The sequence below is a fragment of the Macrotis lagotis genome, chromosome 4, assembly GCF_037893015.1.
Source record: "Macrotis lagotis isolate mMagLag1 chromosome 4, bilby.v1.9.chrom.fasta, whole genome shotgun sequence".
In the NCBI taxonomy this organism is placed as follows: Eukaryota; Metazoa; Chordata; class Mammalia; order Peramelemorphia; family Peramelidae; genus Macrotis; species Macrotis lagotis.
In genome coordinates this window covers 268126769-268151534 of record NC_133661.1, presented here as the reverse complement: position 1 = coordinate 268151534, position 24766 = coordinate 268126769, and the positions used below count along the sequence as shown (strand labels likewise).

General features: G+C 35.8%; 1 protein-coding gene across 1 annotated transcript in view; it reads left to right on the top strand.

The window, feature by feature from the left end:
* ESR2 (estrogen receptor 2) overlaps window positions 1–24766 on the top strand; it is a 75715-nt gene that overhangs the window by 12310 nt on the left and 38639 nt on the right. Inside the window, exons 3-4 of the mRNA XM_074235983.1 lie at window positions 11243–11359; window positions 20472–20771. Coding sequence (XP_074092084.1) covers window positions 11243–11359; window positions 20472–20771 — 417 coding nt within the window. The remainder of the gene's footprint in view (window positions 1–11242; window positions 11360–20471; window positions 20772–24766) is intronic.

Here is a 24766-nt window from a genome sequence, read left to right as displayed (position 1 = left end):
AAGAGATAAGAAAACTCTCTGAGGAGAATAAATCCTTCAGACAAAGAATAGAATTCAGGGAAATTGATGAATTTACCAGAAATCAGGAATCAATACTTCAAAACCAAAAAAATGAAAAATTAGAAGAAAATGAGAAATATCTCATTGAAAAAACAACTGATATGGAAAACAGACTTAGGAAAGATAATTTGAAAATTATTGGAATACCTGAAAGTCATGATCAGGAAAAGAGCCTTGACATCATTTACAAAGAATTACTACAGGAAAATTGCCCTGATATTCTAGAAGCAGAGGGCAAAATAGAAATGGAGAGAATGCACCGATCCCCCCGAGAAAGAGATCCCAAAAAACCAACCCCCAGGAAGATTATAGCCAAGTTCCAGAACTCCCAAGTCAAAGAGAAAATATTACAAGCAGCCAGAAGGACACAGTTCAAATATCATGGAGCTGCAGTCAGGATCACACAGGACTTAGCAGCAGCTACATTGGAAGCTCGTAGGGCTTGGAATACAATATACCAGAAGGCAAAAGAGCTTAGAATGCAGCCAAGAATGAACTACCCAGCAAGGCTGAATGTCCTCTTCCAGGGAAAAAGATGGACTTTCAATGAACCAGGGGAATTTCAAAGGTTCCTTTTGGAATGGCCAGAGCTGAACAGAAGTTTGATCTTCAGATGCAGGACACAGGTGAAGCATGGAGATTAGAGGAGAGGGGGGAAATATGAGGGACTTAATGAGGATGAACTGCATGTATAGAAAAATGATACTGATAACATTTATATGAACCATCTCAGTTAATAGAGCAGGTAGAGGGAGCTTTTATAGTTGAAGCACAGGAGAAAGCTGAAGTCGAAGATAAAATATGGTGTAAAAATGGGGTCATTAAGAAAAAAAGGGAAATGGAATGGGAGAAAGAAAAAGGATAGGGGGAATAGTCCAAGCTAGTTCACATAAGATTTTTTTTATTACAATGAGCGATTGCAATGATATGGAAGGGGGAGGCAAGGGGGAATGAGGGAACCTTTGCTCTCATCAGAGATGGCTAGGAGAGGAAACAGAAAATATACTCAATGGGGTATAGACAACTGGAGTAAGAAGGAGGGGGGAGCAGGGGGAAGGGGTGGGGATGTGAATCAAGGAGGAGAGTATGGACCATGGGGGGACAGTGGTCAGATATAACACATTTTCTTTTTTTACTTCTTGCAAGGGGCTGGGATTGGATGGCCTGCCCAGGACCATAGGGCCAGGTGGATGCTGGGCCTCAGGGGTGGTATGGGGGATCAGGGCTTCTTGGCCCCAGGACCAGGGATCTGTCTGCTGCGCCACTCAGCAGCCCTACAGCAGAGCCAGAGTGAAAGGAGAGAGAAAATATAGTACATGGTAGTGGAGAAATAAGAAAGGAGGGAGTTGCGATCAGCAATGGCAACGTTGGAAAAATATGGAAGTAACTTTTGTGATGGACTTATAAAGAATGTGATCCACTCACGACAGAGTTGATGGTGTTGGAACAAAGACTGAAACACATTTTTTGTTATTATTATTTGGGGGAGGGTGCAGGGCAAGTGGGGCTGGGTGGCCTGCCTGGGGCCACATAGCAGGATGATCATTGGGTGTCTGGGGCCGGATTTGGACCCGGGTGCTCCTGGCTCAAGGGCCAATGTTCTGTCTGCCACCCAGCCACCCCTACTATTATTACTATTTTATATTATTTTGGGTCTTTTTTTTTCTTCTTTTTGGTATTTGCAGGGCAGTGGGGATCGGGTGGCTTGCATGTCACATGGCTGGGTGATTGTTGGGTGTACGAGGCTACGAGGCTGGATATGGACTTGGGTGCTCGTGGCTCCAGGGCTGGTGCTTCGTCCATTGCACCACCTGGCCATACCTACAATTATTACTATTATTTTTTTTAACTTTAATTTTTTTTCTCACCCCTTTACTTTTTTGCCCAAGCAAGTCTATCTATATTCATGAGGGGAGGGGTATTTTGTTTAATTGTAAACAAGTATATTTTATTACTGTAAAGAAAAACATTTGTACAAAATGAGAATAAAAAATAAATTAAAGAAAAAGAAAAAAAAGAAAAAGAAATTCAACAAGCCATTATTGAACTCCCTAAAAAAAAAAAATCTCCAGGGCCTGATGGATTCACAAGTGAATTCTAACAAACATTTACAGAACAATTGGTTCCAATCCTATATAAACTCTTTGGAAAAATAAGGAAAGATGAAACTCTGCCTAACTCTTTCTATGAAACCAATATGGTACTGTTACCTAAACCAGGAAGAGTTAAAACAAAGAAAGAAAATCATAGACCTATTTCCCTGATGAATATAGATGCAAAAATCCTAAACAAAATCTTAGCAAAATGACTACAACAAGTCATCAATAGGATAATACATTATGATCGAGTAGGATTTATTCCAGGAATGCAGGGTTGGTTCAATATTAGGAAAACTGTTAGTATACTCAATTATATCAACAACAAAACTATCAGAAATCATATAATCATATCAGTAGACACTGAAAAAGCTTTTGACAAAATACACCATCCATTCCTATGAAAAACACTAGAGAGTGTAGGAATAAATGGACTGTTCCTTAAAATAATTAGCGGTATCTATCTGAAAACATCAACAAGCATTATATTCAATGGAGAGAGGCTAGAGGCATTCCCAATAAGATCAGGGGTGAAACAAGGGTGACCATTATCACCACTACTATTCAATATTGTATTAGAAATGTTAGCATCAGCATTTAGAGAACAAAAAGAAATTCAAGGAATTAGAATTGTGAAGGAAGAGACAAAACTCTCATTCTTCACAGATGACATGATGGTCTACCTAGAGATTCCCAAGAAATCATCTAAAAAACTACTGGAAACAATTAGCAATTTTAGCAAAGTTGCAGGTTATAAAATAAACCCTCATAAATCCTCAAGTTTTCTATCTGTGTCTAGCAAGAAACAGCAGTAAAAACTAGAAAGAGAAATCCCATTCAAAATAATCTCAGACAGTGTAAAATATGTGAGAGTCTATTTGCCAAAACAGACTCAGAATCTTTTTGAAAACAATTATGAAATACTTCTCACACAAATTAAATCAGATTTAAATAACTAGGCAAAAGGTAGAGCTAATATAATAAAAAATGATAATTCTACCAAAACTAAACTATCTCTTTAATTCCCTACCAATCAAAATCCCAAAAAATTACTTTTAATGAGTTAGAAAAAATTGTAAGTAAATTCATATGGAGAAATAAAAAGTCAAGAATTGCCAGAAGCTTAATTAAAAAAACTGCGAATGAAGGTGGCTTAGCACTACCCGATCTAAAATTACATTATAAAGCATCAGTCATCAAAACTGTTTGGTATTGACTAAGAAATAGAGTGGTGGACCATTGGAATAGACTAGGTGTAAAAGTAGGAGAGGATTTTAGTAATCTGCTGTTTGATAAACCCAAAGAGTCTGGCCATTGGGATAAAAACTCCCTCTTTGATAAAAACTGCTGGGATAATTGGAAGTTAGTATGGAAGAAACTTAGATTAGACCAAAACCTCATACCCTTTACCAAGATAAGATCCAGATGGTTACAGGACATAGGCATAAAAAACAATACTATGAGCAAATTAGAAGATCAAGGACTAGTCTACCTGTCAGATCTATGGAAAGGGGAAGTTTATTTCTAAGGAAGAGTTGGAGAACATCACCAAAAACCAATTAGATCATTTCAATTACATTAAATTAAAAAGCTTTTGCACAGATAAAACCAATGTAATCAAGATCAAAAGAAATGTAGTAAATTGGGAAACAATCTTTACAACTAATGATTCTGACAAAGGACTCATTTCTAAAATATACAGAGAACTGAGTCATATTTTTAAAACAAAAACCCATTCCCCAATTCACAAATGGTCAAAGGATATGCAAAGGCAATTTACAGATGAGGAGATCAAAGCAATCCATAGCCATATGAAAAAATGCTCTAAATCATTAATTATTACAGAAATGCAAATTAAAGCTTCTCTGAGGTACCATCTCACACCTCTCAGATTGGCCAGTATGACCAGGAAGGATAATGATCATTGTTGAAATGGATGTGGGAAATCTGGGACAATATTACACTGTTGGTGGAGCTGTGAACTCATCTAACCCTTCTGGAGAGCTATTTAGGACTATGCCCAGAGGGCAACAAAAATGTGCATACCCTTTGACCCAGCAATACCACTACTGGGTCTATACCCTGAAGAGATGAGGGAAAAGGGTAAAACCATTACTTGTACAAAAATATTTATAGCAGCCCTGTTTGTGGTGGCAAAGAATTGGAAATCCAGTAAATGTCCTTCACTTGGGGAATGGCTTAGCAAACTGTGGTATATGTATGTCATGGAACACTATTGTTCTATTAGAAACCAGGAGGGACGGGATTTCAGGGAAACCTGGAGGGATTTGCATGAACTGATGCTGAGTGAGATGAGCAGAACCAGAAAAACACTGTACACCCTAACAGCAACATGGGAGTGATGTTCAACCTTGAAGGACTTGCTCATTCTATCAGGGCAACAACTGGGAACAATTTTGGGCTGTCTGCAAAGGAGAGTATCATCTGTATCCAGATAAGGAGCTGTGGAGTTTGAACAAAGTACAAGGACTATTCCCTTTAATTTAGAAAAAATACAGATATCTTATTGTCTGATCTTGTTACCTCTGAGAATTCTGTTCTCTTTGAGGATATGATTTCTCTCTCACACCCAATTTGGATCAAGGTACAACATGGAAACAAAGAAAAGACTGACTGAGTGCTTGCTATCTGTGGGGTGGGGGTGGGGGGAGGGAAGCAAGATTGGATGAAAATTTTAAAACTCAAATATTATCTTTGATAAAAATAAATTTAAAAAAAGTGAGGGCTTCTAAGGGACTCAGAAATGGAAGAATGGAGTGAGCCTTGTAGAGGACTATTCCATGGTCAGCAGGTTATAGATGTGATAGGCTTCCAGAGTGAAGACACTCCAGTCACTAAGTAAAGTTCCAGAGTGAAACAGCAGAACTATGATTCTGAAGTCCAGAAGATCAAGAACAAGGCTGGGAAGACTTGATAATATGGCATGATTCTCCTTGAGGCATTTTTATTTTATAATCATTAACAAGAATAAGAATCATAGATTAGATCTCAATGGAATTGTTATGGGAAATGCCCATTTTCTGGAGAAAAAGTCAGTTTTTCCAATAAATTGAGTAGCATTCAGTGCCTTCAAAGGAAATTATTCAGCCATGAAACATTTTTAGCATTGGACTAGTCATTTTTTATCCCATTTTATAGAGTATCCTTTACTATTTCTTCCTTTACTATTTACTTCCATCTCACATCTCTGCCTGTTGAGATAACATTTTTTTCTTTTTCTCAAAATCCAGAGACATCCCCTCTATCTTTTTATTTAAAATTTAAATGATGTATAGTTGTTTTGAACCAATCATCTCTTCTCTAAACTATTCCTTTTTCTCCCTTTCTTACACTAAGAGATAACTCACATTTCTATGGGGTATCCCAAAAGTTGTAGGGCTGCTTTAAATAACTTAAAACTGCATTAAGATTTTTAGCAAACCCTTTTTTAAGTCCTTAGTTCTATAAGATAGATAATACTAGTATTTCTCCAGAGTGTAGATGAGAAAACTAAGCCTTTAAGAAATAAATTGATAGTAAATGAACTAGAATTCAGGTCTTTTGATCTATTCTTTTATAAAACTTTAATTTTCCATGTGTTGCTTCAGATAAGGAGGGTAAAGTGTAAAGTAGATTGTCTTCAGTCTCTTCTCATTTTGTTATTCTCTCACTAACCTCTTAATCTTACTTTAGCCTAGCTTCTACTTAGCTACTCAAAAATTACATTTTATGTTTTCCCTGAAATTTTTTAATTTTAATTTCAGCACTTCTTTGTCAGCTAGCTGTCAAGAAGCAAATGAATTTGAAATTAATTCCTGCTCTAAGGTTTACCTAATTGGTGATAAGGCATCAAATCTACAGATTTAAAGAGAATGCATTTTACCTAAGAAAATAAAACCTGCTGCATAAACTATTCCTGACATTGAGTTCTTGATATTCAACATCATATTATGTAGGTGACCAGATCTAATCTGCCTATGCATTAAGCCACTTCTATCTCCCTTTTATTCTCCTCCATCTTTGCCTTCAGTTATAACTGCAGCATGTTTCTGCTCTCTATCTACTTTTGTCAGTCTCCCTCTGTTCCTACAGAATTTTTTGTAAAATTCCACTCCAAGCACGCCTCTTAACAGAAATGTGGCTGACCAGACATGTGGAATGAGGCATATGTTTTCAGTTTTGTATTTTAACTTGCTTAACTCCTCTTATTTAAAAAAATAATGCTTTTTAGTGTGTTTAGGAGTCCTTGGGAATTGAGAGTTATGTAGAGAAATATCAATAATACATAAAAATAAAGTTCCCACTCTTATTTTGCTATTACCCAGCCACTAGAATGCCAAGACTGTTAACAGCTCATCTCTGCTAATTGATGTGCCCCTACACTGCCTGTATTGGAACCAAGAGATGGTGTCCAGACAAGAGAAGGGTTTACTACTACCAAATTAATATTTGAATTTAAAGATTAATCAGCACCTAGTTGAACATGGGAAAATTGAGGTATATGGGAGAGATAGAAGTAGAATGAAGAAATGAGAGATGCTAAAGATGAAGTTATAGGAGTCATTCATTCCTTTTTTCACCCTTCTTTCTCTGACTTTTCTGGAAAGTTTGAGAATGAAGACTCAGAAGACTGATAATCAGAAAATAGAAAGCTATTGTAAGAAAAATGTGACAGAAAAAAGGAAGAAATTATAGTTAGAAAATAGTTAATAAAGTTAATAAAATCTTCACCTTATTTTTTAAATGAACCTTTCCCTCCAAAAATGTGCATTTTCTATTGTTAAAACTTTCTCATCGTAATTCTAGTAAATGTGATTTTGTCAGATGTTCTTTCATGTATTTGACTTTCTTCCAGAATTAATGTCATGAACTTTATTGTGTGAGCTGCTTTGTAAACTCTATTCCTCTGAACTCTCCATGTTATTTTGCTTTCTAATAATTTTTAAATGAATTTTTGGGAGGGGGTTATCATTGTAGAATATTTTTTTAAAAACTACTGAGGGTTATCATGAATGGCTTTCAGAATTCAGGGAGAGCTTTACAATTTTTCTAGAGAAGGAAGTAGAATTATGTTTATATTTCAAAGGGAAGTAGCAGACTTTTCAATTGAAATCATGTTCAGCAGCTAAATGTATAGTAGTTATCTCATACTTCATTGTGGTCAAGATACAGTGTGTCCAACTGTGGCTGATCACATCAATACAAGCTCAGACTCTTTACAACAGGTCAGGAACAAATAGTATGTGTGAATATTTGAAGTGAAGATGTCTAAATGTGCACTCCTCACGTTTCTTTTAAGCTACTATAATTCTGCTGAGCTCATAGAGCACAGACCTGTCTTTGATGTGAGCAAACCATGCTAGGTGATCCTGTACCAGTATTTCCCATGTTTCACAACAATTTCTCAGTTCTTCAGAGAGACCTTGATGGTGTCCTTCTTCTGACTGCCATGTGAGTGCCTGTCTTGTATGAATTTTCTGAAAAATGATCTTTTAGAAAAATGTACTTTTGACATTCAAACAAGGTAGTCAGTCCTTTGGTATTGCATTTTCTGTGGTAAAGTCTGAATACTAGCTAAAACACTGTAGAGACTAAACCTATAGCAGAATAATTAACTTTCCAGGTGTTTTTTTTTGTTGTTTTTTCCTAATAACTCCAAAGCACCAATTCTTTATGTGGTAGAATCAGGGAAAGACAATAAATGCCCTCTATATCTAAATTGAGTTTGATTTTTTTTAGAGAACCTTTGAAGAACATTTCATTTTAATCATTTAATTAGTGCATACTTTGTACAAGGCCTCATCCTAGGCCTATCCCTCACCATCTGAGTTTAAATTTTATCATTTATATATACTCAGAAAAGTACAAGAAAAGTTAAGGAGTGAAGAGGGCAAGGAGACATTTGAGGAAGTGTTGACCATATATTTGTTAAGCCTTATGCATGAAGAGAACTAGGGTGGTAACTCTAGTGAAATTTCTTCTATTTAAAAAAGTGAATTTTTTCTGTTTTCTTTAGAAAACAAAACTATGCTGAAGTATATTTTCTCCTTCACTTTGGAGGAAAAAAATACATTAAAAAACAATCATTCAGTCATAACATTGATCTGTTAGCTGCATTATCTAAATTTTGCATATTTTTGACCTTTTGATGGAAAGTAATCACAAATCACTTTCATGAATCAGTGGTTATTAAAATTAAATTAATATAATTAAGTTAATAAAATTAAATTAAATTAAATTAATATAATTCCATTGTTAATTAAATCATTTTTCTCTAGAAATGGTGTGGCCACGATAATTTGTCCTTGAAAATCTTTTGAGTATCTTTCCTCTGTCTTCAGAAATTGCTATTGGCTACCCAAATGAAGCAGCTGTTTTGTTTATAGCCACCAATTTAGAAATATCCATTCATAGAACTAGGGCTACATGTCCAAAAACCTAACTATAAAAGTCTAGGCCAGCAAGCTGCCTGAAATTTCTTTGGTTGGCTTTTGTTCCAAAATTCAACTCCTAAGGTAGCATTTCCCAAACTAGGAATTGAATACTTTGAGATTTTAATAGCCAAGATTTACAAAACACTTTAAGATTCACAAAGTACTTTAAAAATAATTTCTTTTTATTTATTTCTTTTTAAAATTTTATTGAAGGCAATGGAGTTAAGTGACTTGTCAAAGGTCACACAGCTAGGCAAATTTTAAGTATCTGAGGGTGGATTTGAACTCAGGTCCTCCTGACTCCAGGGTCAGTGCTCTATCCACTCTACCACCCGGCTGCCCCTAAAAATATTTTCTTGCTTCTCCTCATAATAACAGTGGTCAATGGATTTTAAAGATGAGAAAACTGAGAGAGGGTGTAACTTGTCTAGGGACACAACTGGCACATGTCTGAGAGCATCTTTAAACTTGGGTCTTATGCCATAATAATCTCAAAGGCTTTAGTGGTATTCAATAGATTTTTTTGAATCAACTTCATAGGAAAACAGTGCAGGGTAGTAGAAAGAGCACTGGTCCTCAGATCAGAAGGCTTAGATTTGTATACTGCCTCTCCCTTACACTGACTAGTAATTTTGCCCTTCTTTACCTCAGTTTCCTCATCTGTAAAATGAGGGTATTGGACTAGAGGATCTTCTGTATCTCTTCCAACTCCAACACTCTCTACATCTGGGGTGAGTAATTTATGGGAAAAGTTGGCACATGAAATGTTTCTTAGGGATAATATTTAATATTTTAAAGGAAAAATAGCTGCAATCCAAATTTTTCCCAAAGAACCTCTTTTTAAGTGACTGGGATCACAACTAGAGAAATGATAACCAAGAGAATGACTGATCCAGACAGCTTCTTCCTTTTATTCAGAGAAATCACGGTAACAACATTTATTAAATACCTGCTATATGCCAATCACTGATTAAGCCCTGGGGGGAAAAGGTTTAAAACAACCCCAATCTTCAAGAGGCTCATTATGTAATGGGGAAGAAGAAGCCTATTTAAGTGCTCCTGTTAGAACCGCATCTTTACCTATTTCAAACCGAATAAGTTAGTGTATCCAAAACTGAACTCATATCTTTCCCCCAATAAATTTCCTATTTCTGGTGAGGGTACCAGCAGCTCCCCAGTCATTTTGTTGCCACCTACCACACTGCACTCTCTCTCGTTCCCCATATCCAGTCTTGCAAAGGGCTATTGATTTAGTCTTTGTAGCACTTCTCACATATGATGCTCCTGTCTTCAGACCTGCCACCAACCTGGCAGGTTCTCATCATCTCATGACTGGACTATTGCAGTAACCCCCTGCCATTGGTTTCTCCCCATCTCAGTTCATCCTCCACTGAGCTTCCAAAATGTCCTTCCAACAGTGTAGGTCTGACAATGCCACCCCTCTATTCAGTAAGCTCCATTGGTTCCCTGTTGTCTCCAGGATCAAATATAAAACCCTCTGTTGGCTATTCAGAGCCCTTCGTGGCCTGACTTGTCCCTTCATTTCTAGTTGTCTTAAACCTTATTCACTGACCAGTCTTCTGCTTCTCTCCCTCCTTGTCTTCTCCTCCCAGCTTCTTTCAAGTCTCAGTTAAAATCCTACTTTCTCCAGGAAGTCTTTCCTATCTCCATTAATTCTACTGCCTACTTAGTTGAATATTTCCAATTTATCACATTGTGATTTTTTTGTACATAGTTTTTGTGTGTTGTCCACCTCATTAAAATACTTAGAGGTCAGGGAACTGTGCTAAGTGCTGGGGATACAAGGAAAAGCAATAAACTTTTTTGCCTTTCTTTGCACCCCCAGTTCTTAGCACAGTGGCCCAACATATTTCAGGTGATGAATAAATGTTAATTGACTCACTCATAGAAACAATTCTATAAATAGTAGTTGGGTATAGTTGAAATCATCCCATTAATATTTCATTTAATAGACATGTGGGCTTTGCTAGGCTTCTTTGGGTTGGCCTGGAAAACTAATTTTCATTACTGATATTGTTACTATGCAGTTCAAGGATCATAAAGCTGGGCACTCTTTCAAAGAGGCAGTTTATTGACAACACATCAAATTGTCCATTTAAGGCATCCAGTCTTAATTTTTATTTAAGATTGCAAAAATTATATGTCCTTTTTTGTTTGCCCCTTATCTGACTACTGTGGTCTTTCTGACACACATACAAATGCACACTTTTAATTCTATAAGGAAGAAAGCAGGGAAAGCTAGATAAATAAACACAAACACACAACCTGTTGCATGGCTATCTCAGTTTAGTTTCATTTATGAATAAATTCAAGAGAAATTTCTAATTGCTCCCATTTTTCAGAATAAAGAAGGAATGTAGAGGGAGGGAATGGATAATCTAGGTTAGCTTATTAACAGTCAAGAATAGTGAGATACTCAAAATGTTCTTGTTCTTTGAATCTAAATGTTTTCCTTTGATTCCAATGATACCTCAAGGGTCTTCTTTCATTACCAGAAGGTTTTTGGTCTTTTATCTGGCAGGAAGAGAGAGCAAAACATTTCAGCTATGCTATGTTACCAGTGATGTTCACCAGAAGGCACATAAACAAACTATTGCAACCATAAACTTCCTTTTTTCTATTTTGTAATAGGACATAATGATTATATTTGTCCAGCCACAAATCAATGCACAATTGATAAGAATCGGCGCAAAAGTTGCCAGGCTTGTAGACTTCGGAAATGTTATGAAGTTGGAATGATGAAATGTGGTGAGTCTACTTCCATGTTTGTTGCATTCTATTCATCTGAGACATTTTTATTAACTATATTATTTTATACCAAATTATGTATAACATATTATCTAAAATATTGTATATTATATGAATATATGATTATACTTGTATTAATTGTATATAATATGAGAACATAATTATATTAACATATTAACAGTATAATTATATATTCATGGGTGAGCATATAATTATCTTGCCTAATATAATTATATATTATATACAAATATATAATTATATAACCATATCATTAACTAATTTTTTATACTATGGGTAACTGAATTCAACTTTAATGAAATCAAAAGTTTATCAAATAGCAAATTCAGTGTAAATGGACCAGTGTTGATGGAAAGAGGAGAAAAGGAAGCTAGGCTACATTAATTGTCATGAATCCAGAAATATTTTGGTTAGTCAGTGATTTCACAGGATTTTGATCAAATCTAAGATAGCAGAGGCCGAGAGAATTGTGGATGATTTCTGTGAAATTATTCAAAATCTTTGAATGTGACTCCATGATGAAAGGAGATATTCTTCGCTTTGACTATCAACCAATGACTTGGAGTTCCTCCTTGAGAATAATATTCCTTTATTTTCCTTCTCATTCCCCCTAACCCTCATATCCCTCTGCATGTTGTGGTTTAGTTATGTTCATCTCTCTGTGATCTTATGAATCCTATTGCCCATGAATTTTTTTTGGAAAAGCTATTGGAATGCTTTGCTATTTCCTTCTTCAGTAGATTAAGGTGATCAGAATTTAAATGATTGCCCATGGTCACACAGCCCGGAAATGTCTAAGACTGGTTTATTCATGCATATTCAATAAATGACTTATTAACTGCAAAGTACTGGGCTAGGTGCTGAGGCATCTAAAGTCAAAACCCCAAATCCCTGCTCTCTGGGATCTTACAATCTATTAACATGTGTGGATAGAGGGAAGATCACAGGACAGGCAATTACCTGAGCTGAGCCTTGAAAAAGGCAGAGATTTTCAGAGGCATATTTCAGGCATGGGGAACAATATGAGCAAACTGTGTAGAGGTAGGAGATGAGATGAAATATTTAGTTCTGGGACTAGCTAGGGGTCCCTTCTGCCTGGATCAGAATTTGTGAATTATTATAATTTTCATTTATATAGGACTTTGAAGTTTCAAGTGTGCATTCTCATGTGAACCTCTCAATAGCCCTCTGGGGTTAGTACTATTAGCATTATTAATCCGGTTTTACAAATGGGGGAACTGAGGCTCAGCTAGTCATCTAGCAATTATTAAGCATACACTATGTGCCAGCCCTAAGTATCATGTACTGAGAGTACAAAGGAAAGCAAAATACAGTCCCTGCTCTCAGGGAAAGGGACAATAGCATGTATAAATAAATAACTATGTACAAACAAGATCATTTTGTTCAGTCATTTTTAGTTTTGTCTGACTCTTTGGGATCCCATTTGGCTTTTCTTTATTGGAGTGGGTTGCTGTTTCCTTCTCCAACTTATTTTACAGGTGAGAAAAATAAGGCACACAGGTTAAAGTGACTTGCCCAGAATAATCCAGCTAGGAAGTGTCTGAGGTCAGATTTGAATTCAGGAAGATGATCTCCCTAAACTCTAAACTCAACCCTCTATCAGCTGCACCACTTAACTGCTCAAACAAGATATAGATGAGATATGTTGAGCATAATCACAAAGGGAAGATTCCAGGATTAAGGAGGGTTGGGAAAGACTTCTTGAAGAAAGTACATTTCAGCTGGAAATGAAAGCAAACCAAGGAATCTGGGACATAAAGATGAACAGAAGAGAATTCCTGGCTTGAAATTGGAGAGAGTCCAGGAGAAGAAATGTTCAGTCTCTGGAGATGGAGCCCCCAGGGACTCTAGTTTCTCTGGATACCAGAACACATGGGGATATGTAATGTATATGAAGATAGGGAAGGTAGGAAGGTGCCAAGTTACGGAAGACTTTATAAATCAAACAGCAGATTTTATGTGATCTTGGAAGCAATGGGGAGCCACTGGAGTTGATTAAATAGGGTTGGCATGATCAAACTTGCAATTTAGAAAGATGAATTTGATAGGTAGTGGAGAATGGATTGGAGTGGGGAAAGATATGTAGGGAGGATTAGCCAGCGGGCTAACAACAGCAAAATGGACTAATAGTCTAGGTATGAGGTGATAAATGTTAAGAGATTGTCTATGATCCCATAATACATGCTGAAGGTTAAAAAAAATCCATTATGGAAAGATAAGTCAGAATAAGTTAGTGGTAAGCTTTAAAAAACAAACTTTAAAGGGCAGCTAGGTGGCACAGTATATGGAGCAGTGACCCTGGAGTCAGGAGGATCTGAGTTCAAATCCAACCTCAGACACTTAATAATTACCTAGCTGTGTGGCCTTGGGTAAGCCACTTAACCCCACTGCCTTGCCAAAAAACAAAAACAACAAACAACTTTAAATACAATCTAAAGAGTGTATTATTTTTGTGTCTGTGGGATGGTTTCAAGAGGGAGAATGACATTGACAGAACTTTAATGTGATAAGCATCAAGGAGAAGGCTATTAGAGGCACTGCGCAAAAAGAAGCAAATGACATCCCGTCCTCAAGGAGCTCACAAATAAGTGAGGGTGAGGGCCTGATACAGGATGGGAGCTCTGTAAGGAAGAGGGGCTTTCTCTCCAGAGATAGAATTGACAAGACCTGGAGATTGCCCAGATATGGGCAGTGAATTATAGGCAAAAATCAGTAATCTTTCTAAGGTTACCTAGCTAGTTGACTGGAAGGATGATGATGCCTTAAGAGGAAAAGAAATCAATTTGATTTTAGATGTGCTGTTTGATTTTCAAGTGGAGATGAAATGGGCAAATAGAATTCAAAAGAGAGGATCTGAACTCAGGAAGTATGTTACCAGGGTAGAAAGTGAATAAGGATAAGAATGCCAGATCTGGAGTCAGGAAGACTCATATACATGCTAAATGTGTGACTCTGGGCAAGTCTCATAATCTTGTTGGCATTAATTTCCTCATCTGTAAAATAACCTGGAGGAGGAAATGGCAAACCACTCCAGTATCTACACCAAGAAAACTCCAAATGAGGTCACAAAGAATAGAACATGACTTAAAGACTGAACAACAACAAAAGAAGGTGAATAAAAGGGCCAAAAGAAGTAGTAACTGAGAAGAGGCTGTTTGATTTGGCAGTTAAGACAGCATCAGTATTGTTCAAAATATACAATGAGAGTGTTACCAAAAACAAAGCCTGAGCCAAACATGATGGTTCATACCAGTTTTCCTTGTTCCTGGGGAAGCTAGAAGTAACTTGGATGCCCAACAAAATGGGATAAATAAACTGTGGTGCTTAATTAAAATGGAAGACTATGATATACGTACAAGGAATGCATAAAAAGTATCTCACGTGGTTTGATTTTTTTAGATTTTTACAAGGTAAATGGGTTAAAGTGGCTTGCCTTAGGCCACACAGCTAGGTAATTATTAAGTGTCTGAGACTGGATTTGAACCCAGGTCCTCCTGACTCCAAGGCTGGTGTTTTATCCACTACACCACCTAGCCACCCCCCCATGTGTTTTTTTTAAAAACCATTTTCTAAGAAAAGTTCCCATAACTAGATTCTTTCCTTATTTTGATGAATTTCCTTTTAATGAGTATCCTACTGAAGATTGTTTTTAATTTTTGGCATGTTAGAAAAATTTTACATATATATCTTATTCACAGAGTTGAAATTCCAAAATGAGAAGACTGGACATTGATCTCTAATGCCTGATGTAGCTCTAATCATCATTAATCACAGTAACAGACAGTTTTATTAAATCTTCATTTTTTGTAAAATCCTTTATATAAATAAATCTCATTTGTTCCTGAATTAGATACAACAAGTATTATCTTCACTTTTACAAATAAGGAAACTAAGAAGTAGGGAGAGGGGGTGCAGCTAGGTGGCGCAGTCAGGATTACCTGAGTTAAAATCCAGCCTCAGACACATAATAATTACCTAGCTGTGTGGCCTTGGGCAAGCCACTTAACCCCCACTGCCTTGCAAAAACTAAAAAGAGAAAAAAAAAGAAGTAGAGAGATTGTGGAATTGATCTAAGGTTATATGATTAACCATGAGAGGTAGTTTTTAAAACTAAGTCTTCTTGACTCCCATGACCACAGATTAACTAATAGGAAATCCCTTAGTTTCCTTTCTTTCAACTTCAGAATCTCTTGTTATCTTGTTGTCCTCATCCCTGAACAAGGAGCTTTCCTCCCTGCCAAGGCTAACCCTTGCACATGTGCCTTTGATCATATATTTTCCAGTCCTACTTTATGGCCTTGTTAACAATAATCATCTTTCCTCCCTCATGCATCTTCAATTTTTTGGATTCTCCACTGATTCTTTTTTCTGTCTATAAACATTCTTAGGTCTCCCTTAGCATTTAAAAAAAGAGTAAACACGGGGAAAATTTTCTCTAGGGTCTGCTATCCCCTTAAGCTAATAGACTGTTTCTTTCCCTTTAAAGCCAAATGTGTTTTTTAATGGTTTTCTGACTTCTAGTTTCCCTTCTCCAATCTAACCTCCAGCCAACTGTCAAAATAAGATTCTCTCAAGTAGTGCAGTCTAAAGGCTTGACTATATTACTTTCTTTCCTCCTCTTCTTCCTCACATCTTTCCTAATCTATCCCTCTAGGATAAAATGTATATAATTTAGTTTGGCACATAGTGCTCTGACTCCAAACTATTTTTTTCAGTCTCATTTCATATTTCTCTCTTTTACACACTCTATTTTCCAGTCATATTTAACTTCTAAATCTTCCTGGAACTCTTGTCATTCCAGTGGGCTCTGGAGTCAGGAAACTCTAAGCTCTAATCCAGTTGTGGTTTGTTTTTTGCAAGGCAATGAGGTTAAGTGTCTTGCTCAAGGCCACACAGCTACATAATTATTAAGTGTCTGAGGATGGATTGGAACTCAAGAACTCCTGACTCCAGGGCAGGTGCTCTATTTACTGAGACACCTAGTGGCCCTCTAATCCAGTCATGATTGATCTTTATCCTTTGTTTTTCAAGTAGACCATGCCAGGGAGATGATATCAAGACAAGCAGATGAATTGGATTTCAGTGGGGGGGGCGGCGCTGTGCTAAGTCCCCAACCTCACCTTCTCCTCCACAGCCATCTGGGCATCTGGGACCAGTGGCCAGCTATGGATCATTTTGATTGGATGCTAGACAATCAAAGTTAAGTGAATTGTCCAAGGTCACACATCTAGTAAGTGTTAAGTGTCTAAAGTTGGATTTGAACTTGGATCCTTCTAGGTCCAGCCCTGGGAATAAGTATATCTAGGATTACACTTGCAACACAAACCTAGGAACAACATGAACATAAACATAAACAACTTTTTATACAAGGAAAATCAGAGGTAAATAAATGGAGAAATATTAGTTGCTCATGGATACATGAAGACAACATAATAGACATGACAATTCTATCTAAACCAATCTACCATCCCATTCCATTACCAAAAATTTCTTTATTGAGTAAGAAAAAAATAATAAAATTGATTTGGTACAATAAATCAAAAATATCAAAGGAATTAATTATTTAAAAGATATAAAGAAAAGGGTTTTGGCAGTATCATATATTCAATTGTATTATAATGCAGTAATTATCAAAATTATTTGTACTGGCTAAGGAATAGAAAGGTAGATCAGTGACACATAGTAGATAAACTAATAGTAAATTATTATAGTAACCTTTTGTTTGACCAACATAAAGATATTTAATCTTTGGAGATACAAATTCATTTGGCAAAAATTGTTGGGAAAACTGCAAAACAGTTTGGCAGAAATTGTGCGCAGACCAGTACTTCAAACAATTTTCCAAGATTAGGTCAAAATGAATATGTGACCTAGAGAAAAAGGGAGACATCACATGAAAATATGAGAAACATAGAATCAAATACATGTATAAGAGAATAATTTATGAATAAATAAGAGTTAAAGATAATATTGAAGAATAAAATGGATAATTTTGGTTGTTATAAAATATTTGTACAAATAAAATCAATGAAGTCAATATTAGAAGGGAAGCAGAAAATTGAAGAGAAATTTTATAGACATAAACATCTCATCTCAAATATATATAGAGAATTCTGTCCAATTTATGAGTATAAATTATCCTCCAATTGATAGTCAAAGGATGTGAATAAGCTATTTTTGATAAAAGCAATATATAGTGTCATGAAAAAAATGTTTTAAACCAAAATTGATTAGAGAAATGAAAATTTAAAAGCCTCGAGCTATAACCCTACATCTAATATGACAAGAGAAGGAAAGTGAAAAATGTTGGAGGGAATGTGGGAAAATTGAGACACAAATGCACTGTTGGTAAAGTTGTATACTGACTTAACTATTATGTAAAGCAATTTGGAAGTATATCCAAAAGGATATAAAAACCACCCTACCAATAATCACTTTTAGGTCTGTATTCCAAAGAGTTTTTTTTTAAAAAAGGAAAAGTATCAAACCATTAGCAGACATTATATGTATAAAACGAGGATCAGCTAGAAGCATTTGCAGTAAGATGAGGGATGAAACAAGGATGCCCATTATCATCACTGTATTCAGGATAAGAGTATAAGAGAAGAAAAAGAAATTGAAGGAATTAGAATAGGAAATGAGGAAACAAAACTCATTCTTCACAGATGATAATGATGCTATATTTAGAGAACCCTAGAAAATCAACTAAAAAACTGCTTGACTCACTTAATAACTTGTGCAAAGTTGTAGGATATAAAATAAATTCACACAAATCATCAATATATCTATTTAATACCAACAAAGCTAGCAGCAAGAGATAGAAAAAAATTGAGGTAACTGTAGACTATATATAGACTTGGGAGTTGGACTTTCAGTGCTCTGCAAAATACTTAATATCTGCCTATCTCAGTCTCCTCTATCTTTAAAATGTGTTGTTTAAAGGATAAGACATTGGTAAATTTCTTTAAAATGCTAGCTATTCTTCTTATTATTTTTATTATATTCCCACTCTGAACATAAATATAGTCTTATGTACTCAGAATTAACTACCTCTCTATTCTGATTCTTGGAATTCCTAGTTGCTTTCAAGAATCATGTCAGGTGCTAACAGAATGCCGTTTGTGGGGGGTAGGGGTAGGGCAGCACAAATGGGAGAAAATTTGTAAAACTCAAAATAAATAAAATCTTAAAAAAAGAATCATGTCAGGTGCCATCCTGTGCCTAGGCTGTCTCTACTCCAGTTCAGCTGTGAATACTTTTTCCCGCCTAAAACTACCTTTTATTTACTCAATAATAATTATTTCTATTGAGAGCTCTTACATAGTGCCTTAAAGCTTACAAAGCACATCAATAATAATAATAGCAATCATCATCAGTGTTAGTAATTATATAGCACTTATTATGTGACAAGCATTATGCTATGCATTTTGCAATTATAGTCTCATTTTACCTTGGCAGCTCTGGGAGTTAGTTGCAATTATAGCACCCATTTTACAAATTAGGAAACTCTGGTAGGTAGAGTTTAAGCTACTTGCACAGGGTCACACAGTAAGTGTCTGAAGCCATTTCTGTGTTTATGTTGTGTGTGTGTGTTACCTCCTGACTCCTTGGAATGATAGCCTTGGGTGTCTCTGCTTCTTCCTTCTCTTGTATGTATAAACCTGGTATATAATAGACATTGAATAAATGTTTGAATCAAAAGGGGATATGAAAATCAATACCTTTACTTTCTAACACTGCAATGTTGTGAAGTAGTAGAGGTCTTTATTGTAGGAAATAGTCTAAACAAAAGCCTGTTGTCCTGGATTGGTTAAGCTGCCCTCTGTGCTACCCCCTCACAACTTTGTCACTATTGAAATTAGCTAGCTTTATCCTAGAATCTGGAGGATGCATCATAAGGAGATATACTTAGACCTGAAAGGGACTGTATAGATCATTACATCCAACCCCCTCATTTTACAGGTGAGGAAACTAAGACTGAGAAATTAAGGGACTTCCCTAAGGTCACAAAAGTAGTAAATGTGATTTTTGTTCTTTGTTTCTGGTTTTAAAAGGGGTAAGCAAGGGAGGGGAAAAGAAATATATCAGAGAGTGAATAGGAAAGAAGAAGGAGGAACTTACTGTTTTGGCATAAATGAAGTTACTGAAAATATTTGAAGGAGAGCACAAAGATAAAATACATCTCATGAACTTCATTCTTATCTGAGCTGGGTGAAGGAGGGTTGAACACAAACACAAAGAGTTTGGGGCAGGTGAAATGGCTACAGCACTAGGCTTGGCATCAGGAATATTTGAATGCAAATCTGGCCTCAGATCTTTCTTATCTGTGTGACCCCGGGCAAGTCACTTATACTGTTTGACTCAGTTTCCTCAATTGTAAAAGTTCTGGCAGTAGAGAAAAGAAACAGAGATATATGGAAAAGGGGAAACAAGGAAGGAAGGCCCATGAAGGGAAGTAAGGTGGGGAAGAACTTGGAGTACGAGACCAAAAAGCATAAGGCCAGCAATCCATTTATGTGAAAGTAACTAGTTCCTTCTATTTCTCCATTCCTCCTCCAGTATATTTCTTTTCCCTTCCTTTTTCTTACCTTTTAAAATAGAATACAATAGTAAATAAATAGTAAAGTAGAATAGAATAGTAAAAAATAGAATAAAATAGTAAGTAGTCATAAGCAAAACAAAATTTAACTTTGGAGATGGAATCATTCTTTTTACATATGCATGTGTTATATAATATGAAACTATGTAATATGCATATTACAGGCACACTAGTTATGTGTAATATATAATTTCATGTGAAATATAATATTATTAAATTATAAATTATTATATCATATATTTTATGTTAATATATGTTGTGAGAAAATATATCACATGTTGCAAACATGTGTTTTATTTTACATATAATATATTAATAATATATAATACACACACACACAAAGAAGGAATATTCAATTCTCCAGATAATTAACTCCTGGTTCACCAACTTAGGGGAAGGGTCTATGCTAAGGGTTGGCAGCAAAAATAGAGGGAAAACATTTTATTAATATTTCCCTTTCCCACACATCTACAGGTTCCCGGAGAGAACGTTGTGGGTACCAAGTTATCCGAAGGCAGCAGAATGCAGATGAGCAAATGAATTTTCTTAGCAAAGCAAAGCAAAATAATGAAAATGTAACCCAAGTGAGAGAGCTGTTGATGAATGTTCTGTGCCCTGAGCAGTTTGTGCTATCTCTCCTGGAAGCAGAGCCACCCAATGTATTTGTGATTCCCCCCAACAAACCATTTACCCAAGCATCCATGATGATGTCATTGACCAAACTTGCTGATAAGGAATTGGTTCACATGATTGGATGGGCCAAGAAAATTCCTGGTAGGAGTTTGGGGGGGGGAGTTACTTTAGCATTGATTTGTAGGTTTGTTCAGCATTCTAACACAATTTCTATAGTCATTTGTCTTCCTGAATCAAATATGAATCCAATCACAGTTATTCAGTGGTAGGTAATAAAATTGGTCGGTACAGTATGATAGGAGGAGTCTTAAAATGTCACAGACCTGTTTATTGCTCTGTCTTAGGTGGTTTAATCTCATTTATCCTCCAGGAAGAAGGCACAGACATTAAATAGAGAGCCACATTCAAAATCAAGAGACATGGATTCAAAAACCACTTCTGAGCACATAGGCTATGTGACCATAGGCAAGTCACTTAATCTAACAATGCTCCATGCAGCTCTCAAAGATCAAAAATTGCAGCTCAGGGGCTTGTTGTGGATAAAGGGAATTTCAGTGAAAGAGCATGTAGGGAATTCCCTCCATCAAAGTCAGTACAAAATATTGCCTTCACTGGTTTTTATATAATCTTCAAATGTTAAAATAAAAAAATAACAACAAAGTATTACTACATTGTGGAATGTTTCTTTGAGAGAACAAATTCATCTGAATTTTTTTAAACAGATCAACTTAAAAATAATAACAAAGCATATGTACTGTTTGTCTAGATCAGAGATTCTAATGGCTGTTATTTATCTTAATGAATATTCAAGATAATAGGAACAGATAAAACTAACTATAACCTAGAAATATCAGGGTAAAAGGAAGGGATTTTATTTTGTTTTTCTTCTTTAGCATAAGAGAGACCTGAGCATGTTTGTCCTGAGAAGGGAAAGAACTTGCAGAGAGGGAGAAGATTCCCTTTAATGGTGTGGGTTTATATATTTGGTTTCTTGAGATGAAGTGTGCTAGTACCAGACTTGGAGTCCATTAGGAGGATTAGATTCCAGTTCTGGAATTAGTATGTGACCCATGAACAAACCTTTTACTATCTTTGAACCTTTTTCTTCCTTTATAAAATAGAAAACATTATATTAGTTTCCATGTAGAATTGTAATAGTATAAATGAATCACTGGGAGAATCAGGTCAGTGGCACTTAGGAAAAGGAAAGAAGGCTTGAATTCCAGATCTCTGCCTTACTAGCTAGCTATGTGACTGACTATGGATAGATCTTTTATCCTTTTAGTTTCCTAGTTGGTTCTTGCTGCTTTCTACCCATGGCTATTAGGATCCATGTCTCTACCTGCAACTTACTCTGTCTCACTCGACTGCTATCCCTCTAGAGGTTCACAGCTTGAGAGTGAGAGTAGAAATATTTTGAATTGATAGAACACTCCTGACTGTCTTCAGCAAATTAAGTGGGGGTGCAATTGGCACATCAGTCCTATTCCCCAATTCCAGAAAAGTTTCAGTTGCCTGGGGAGAATTGAGGATTGAATTTTCAAGTGCCTCTCCAAATGGCATGTTCCAAAGAATCACAACCAAGTCCATGGGGTGGGATTCCACTTGGCCTCTTACATGCCAAAAAACAAAACACAGGTTCTTCAGCATAACTGGTAGAACTACAATTCCATGGACATCCCTTGTTTTGCATCCTTTCACTGGTGACATCCTTTATGCCACACTTCAACTCCCTGACTATGTTATTATGTAATTATAGGACTGAAGACTGCTTGTTCAGCTACATCATCCTTTCCAAAAAGTCATTCAAAATTAAACAATTCTTTCCCTATTTCTATATAATTAAGACTGTCTTAAAACTTGGCGGGGCTGTCTTTCAGTGACATTCCTCAGAGGCAGTTGGTTGGTAATAGCCAATAGCAATAAAAAAGAAGTAGGAGTACACCTAGTCCTTCAATGTTTGTCTTTTTTTAATGGTGGGAAAATCATACATTTCAAACCTCCCAAATTTAATTTTTCACATCTGTGGAATTTTAGGAACTAATAACTGTAAACACACTTTTTCTCCATCAAATGTCTACATTTGTACATTTGTAATTTGCACATCAACACTACAGTCCCCTACTGTGACTCATAAGGAATTAGGAAGTGACACTACAGAATATGAGGCCTGGTACGATAACAGTATGGAACAATTATAGACAGAAATTTAGTGCTATGGAAAAAATACAATCAAGAAAATATGAGCTATTTACCCCATATAGCTCCTTTTCCATTTCTTTAAAATATGTGAAAATTTTACATATTTATCAGGGACATCCTCGATAAAGGTATATGGAGGGAATAGACAAGGTTTTAAAAATAGGATCAGATATTTAATCACACAATTGACTGAAAGGTGCTGAGAATATTAGATCCAACTGTAATTACTATCTATTGACTATAATTAGACATTGGATTTGATGGAACAAAAATGCTTCTATATCGGTTTTCTTATAACAAATGTCTTTTATGCATGTATTAAAAATCACACAAGAGACCTTAAAAGATGATCTATTGTAATTGTTGTTAAATGACATACTTCTATAAATAGGAACCTAATTTGGAAGACTAATCTTTTCTTAGTAGAATATTTGTAAAAAAATGATTCTTTGTGCTATGCTGGATAAACCATCATCTGAAAAATGTTTAGTAATTGCTACTTTATTAATTTGACAGAAGAGTCTGAGAATCTGATTGTTGTGTGTGTCTGTGTGTGTGTGAGTGTGTGTGTATGTGTGAGTGTGTGTGATAGGAATCATAGTTTTAAAGTCAAAAGTAAAAACACAGGTTGTTCAGTCTAATGCTTTCATATAACAAATGAGCAAACTGAGATCTTGAATTGCCCAAGGACACAGAAGTAAGCAAAGGGATTGAAACTCAGGTCTATAGACCAAAATTTTGTTTTGTTCTGAATCACTTCCAGAGGAGTGTTCCTCTAAGGTATTCAAAACTTTGTTATTGCCTGATGTTAATGCTTAATGAGTATGTTTGGTAATTTATAGTGTTGTGTTAAATTAAAATTCTTATGTTATCTTCCATATCGACTATTTCCTATCAAAGAGCAAAAGTCAAGAAAACCTAGGTTCAATTTTTGATTGAGACACCTATTTGCTAACTTCTGAGGTCAAGTCTTGTGAGTTTTTCCCATTTGGAAGGGGGAAATAATGCTAATGGTCCCTATTTCAGAGCTGCTTGGGACCTCATAGGAAATCATAAATGCAAAGCACTTTGCAAACTTTAGAAATTCCTATATTGGTCAATGTGCTTTGGTCATGAAAATATCTTTTCCAGTTGAGTTAAATGTTCTGATTCCAGTCTCTTATTTTTAATGAAGATAGTAATTTCATAACTTGGTAAAGAATGAACATTGACCAATTCCTAACCTTTTTCATGTGGATCTTCTCTTTGCCATTTTTTATCCTTCATGGTGTTTGATCATGCCTATTTTTATTACCTGCCTCATCATGCTACTGATTCATACTGAATCACTGAAACTCCTCTGACATTTTTTTTTTGTTTGATACATCTTTTCTATTTTTTGTACGGTTGATTTTTTTTAACCCAAACTTTTCTTCACCTAAAAATACAGATAAATATTTCTTGACCATAGAGTAAATAATTAAAGCCTTTAAAAAGATTAAAAGAAATTCATATAAAAGAGGCCTTGATTCAAAGTGTATTCTTTGTGGGTTTGCTACAGGCAATTAAAAAGAAATCCTAGATAGTAAATTTCACTTATTTAGTAGTTTGGTCCATCTTGGTCAGGTAATACCCATGAATGAACAGGAAGAAAAGGTTGTGTTTGATCATATTTAGGAAATATCACAGTAATTCTAATGATTTTAAGTTGTTTGCTTTTATAAAAAACAACTCTTTAAACCCAGCATTCTTCCTGGTGAATCATGTAATTTTCAGAAAAATTATAATGGTGGTTGACCAAAGGGACCATAGTGGGAGTGGGAATAGTAAAGCTATTTCAAAATTGATTGTGTGGTAACAGAAATGAGGAAGTTATAAAGCCCTAGACCCCAGATTCTGCGGGAAGTAAGCCTTTCAGCGTGTTGGGTGGGACATGGAGGATTAATAGTGCCAGT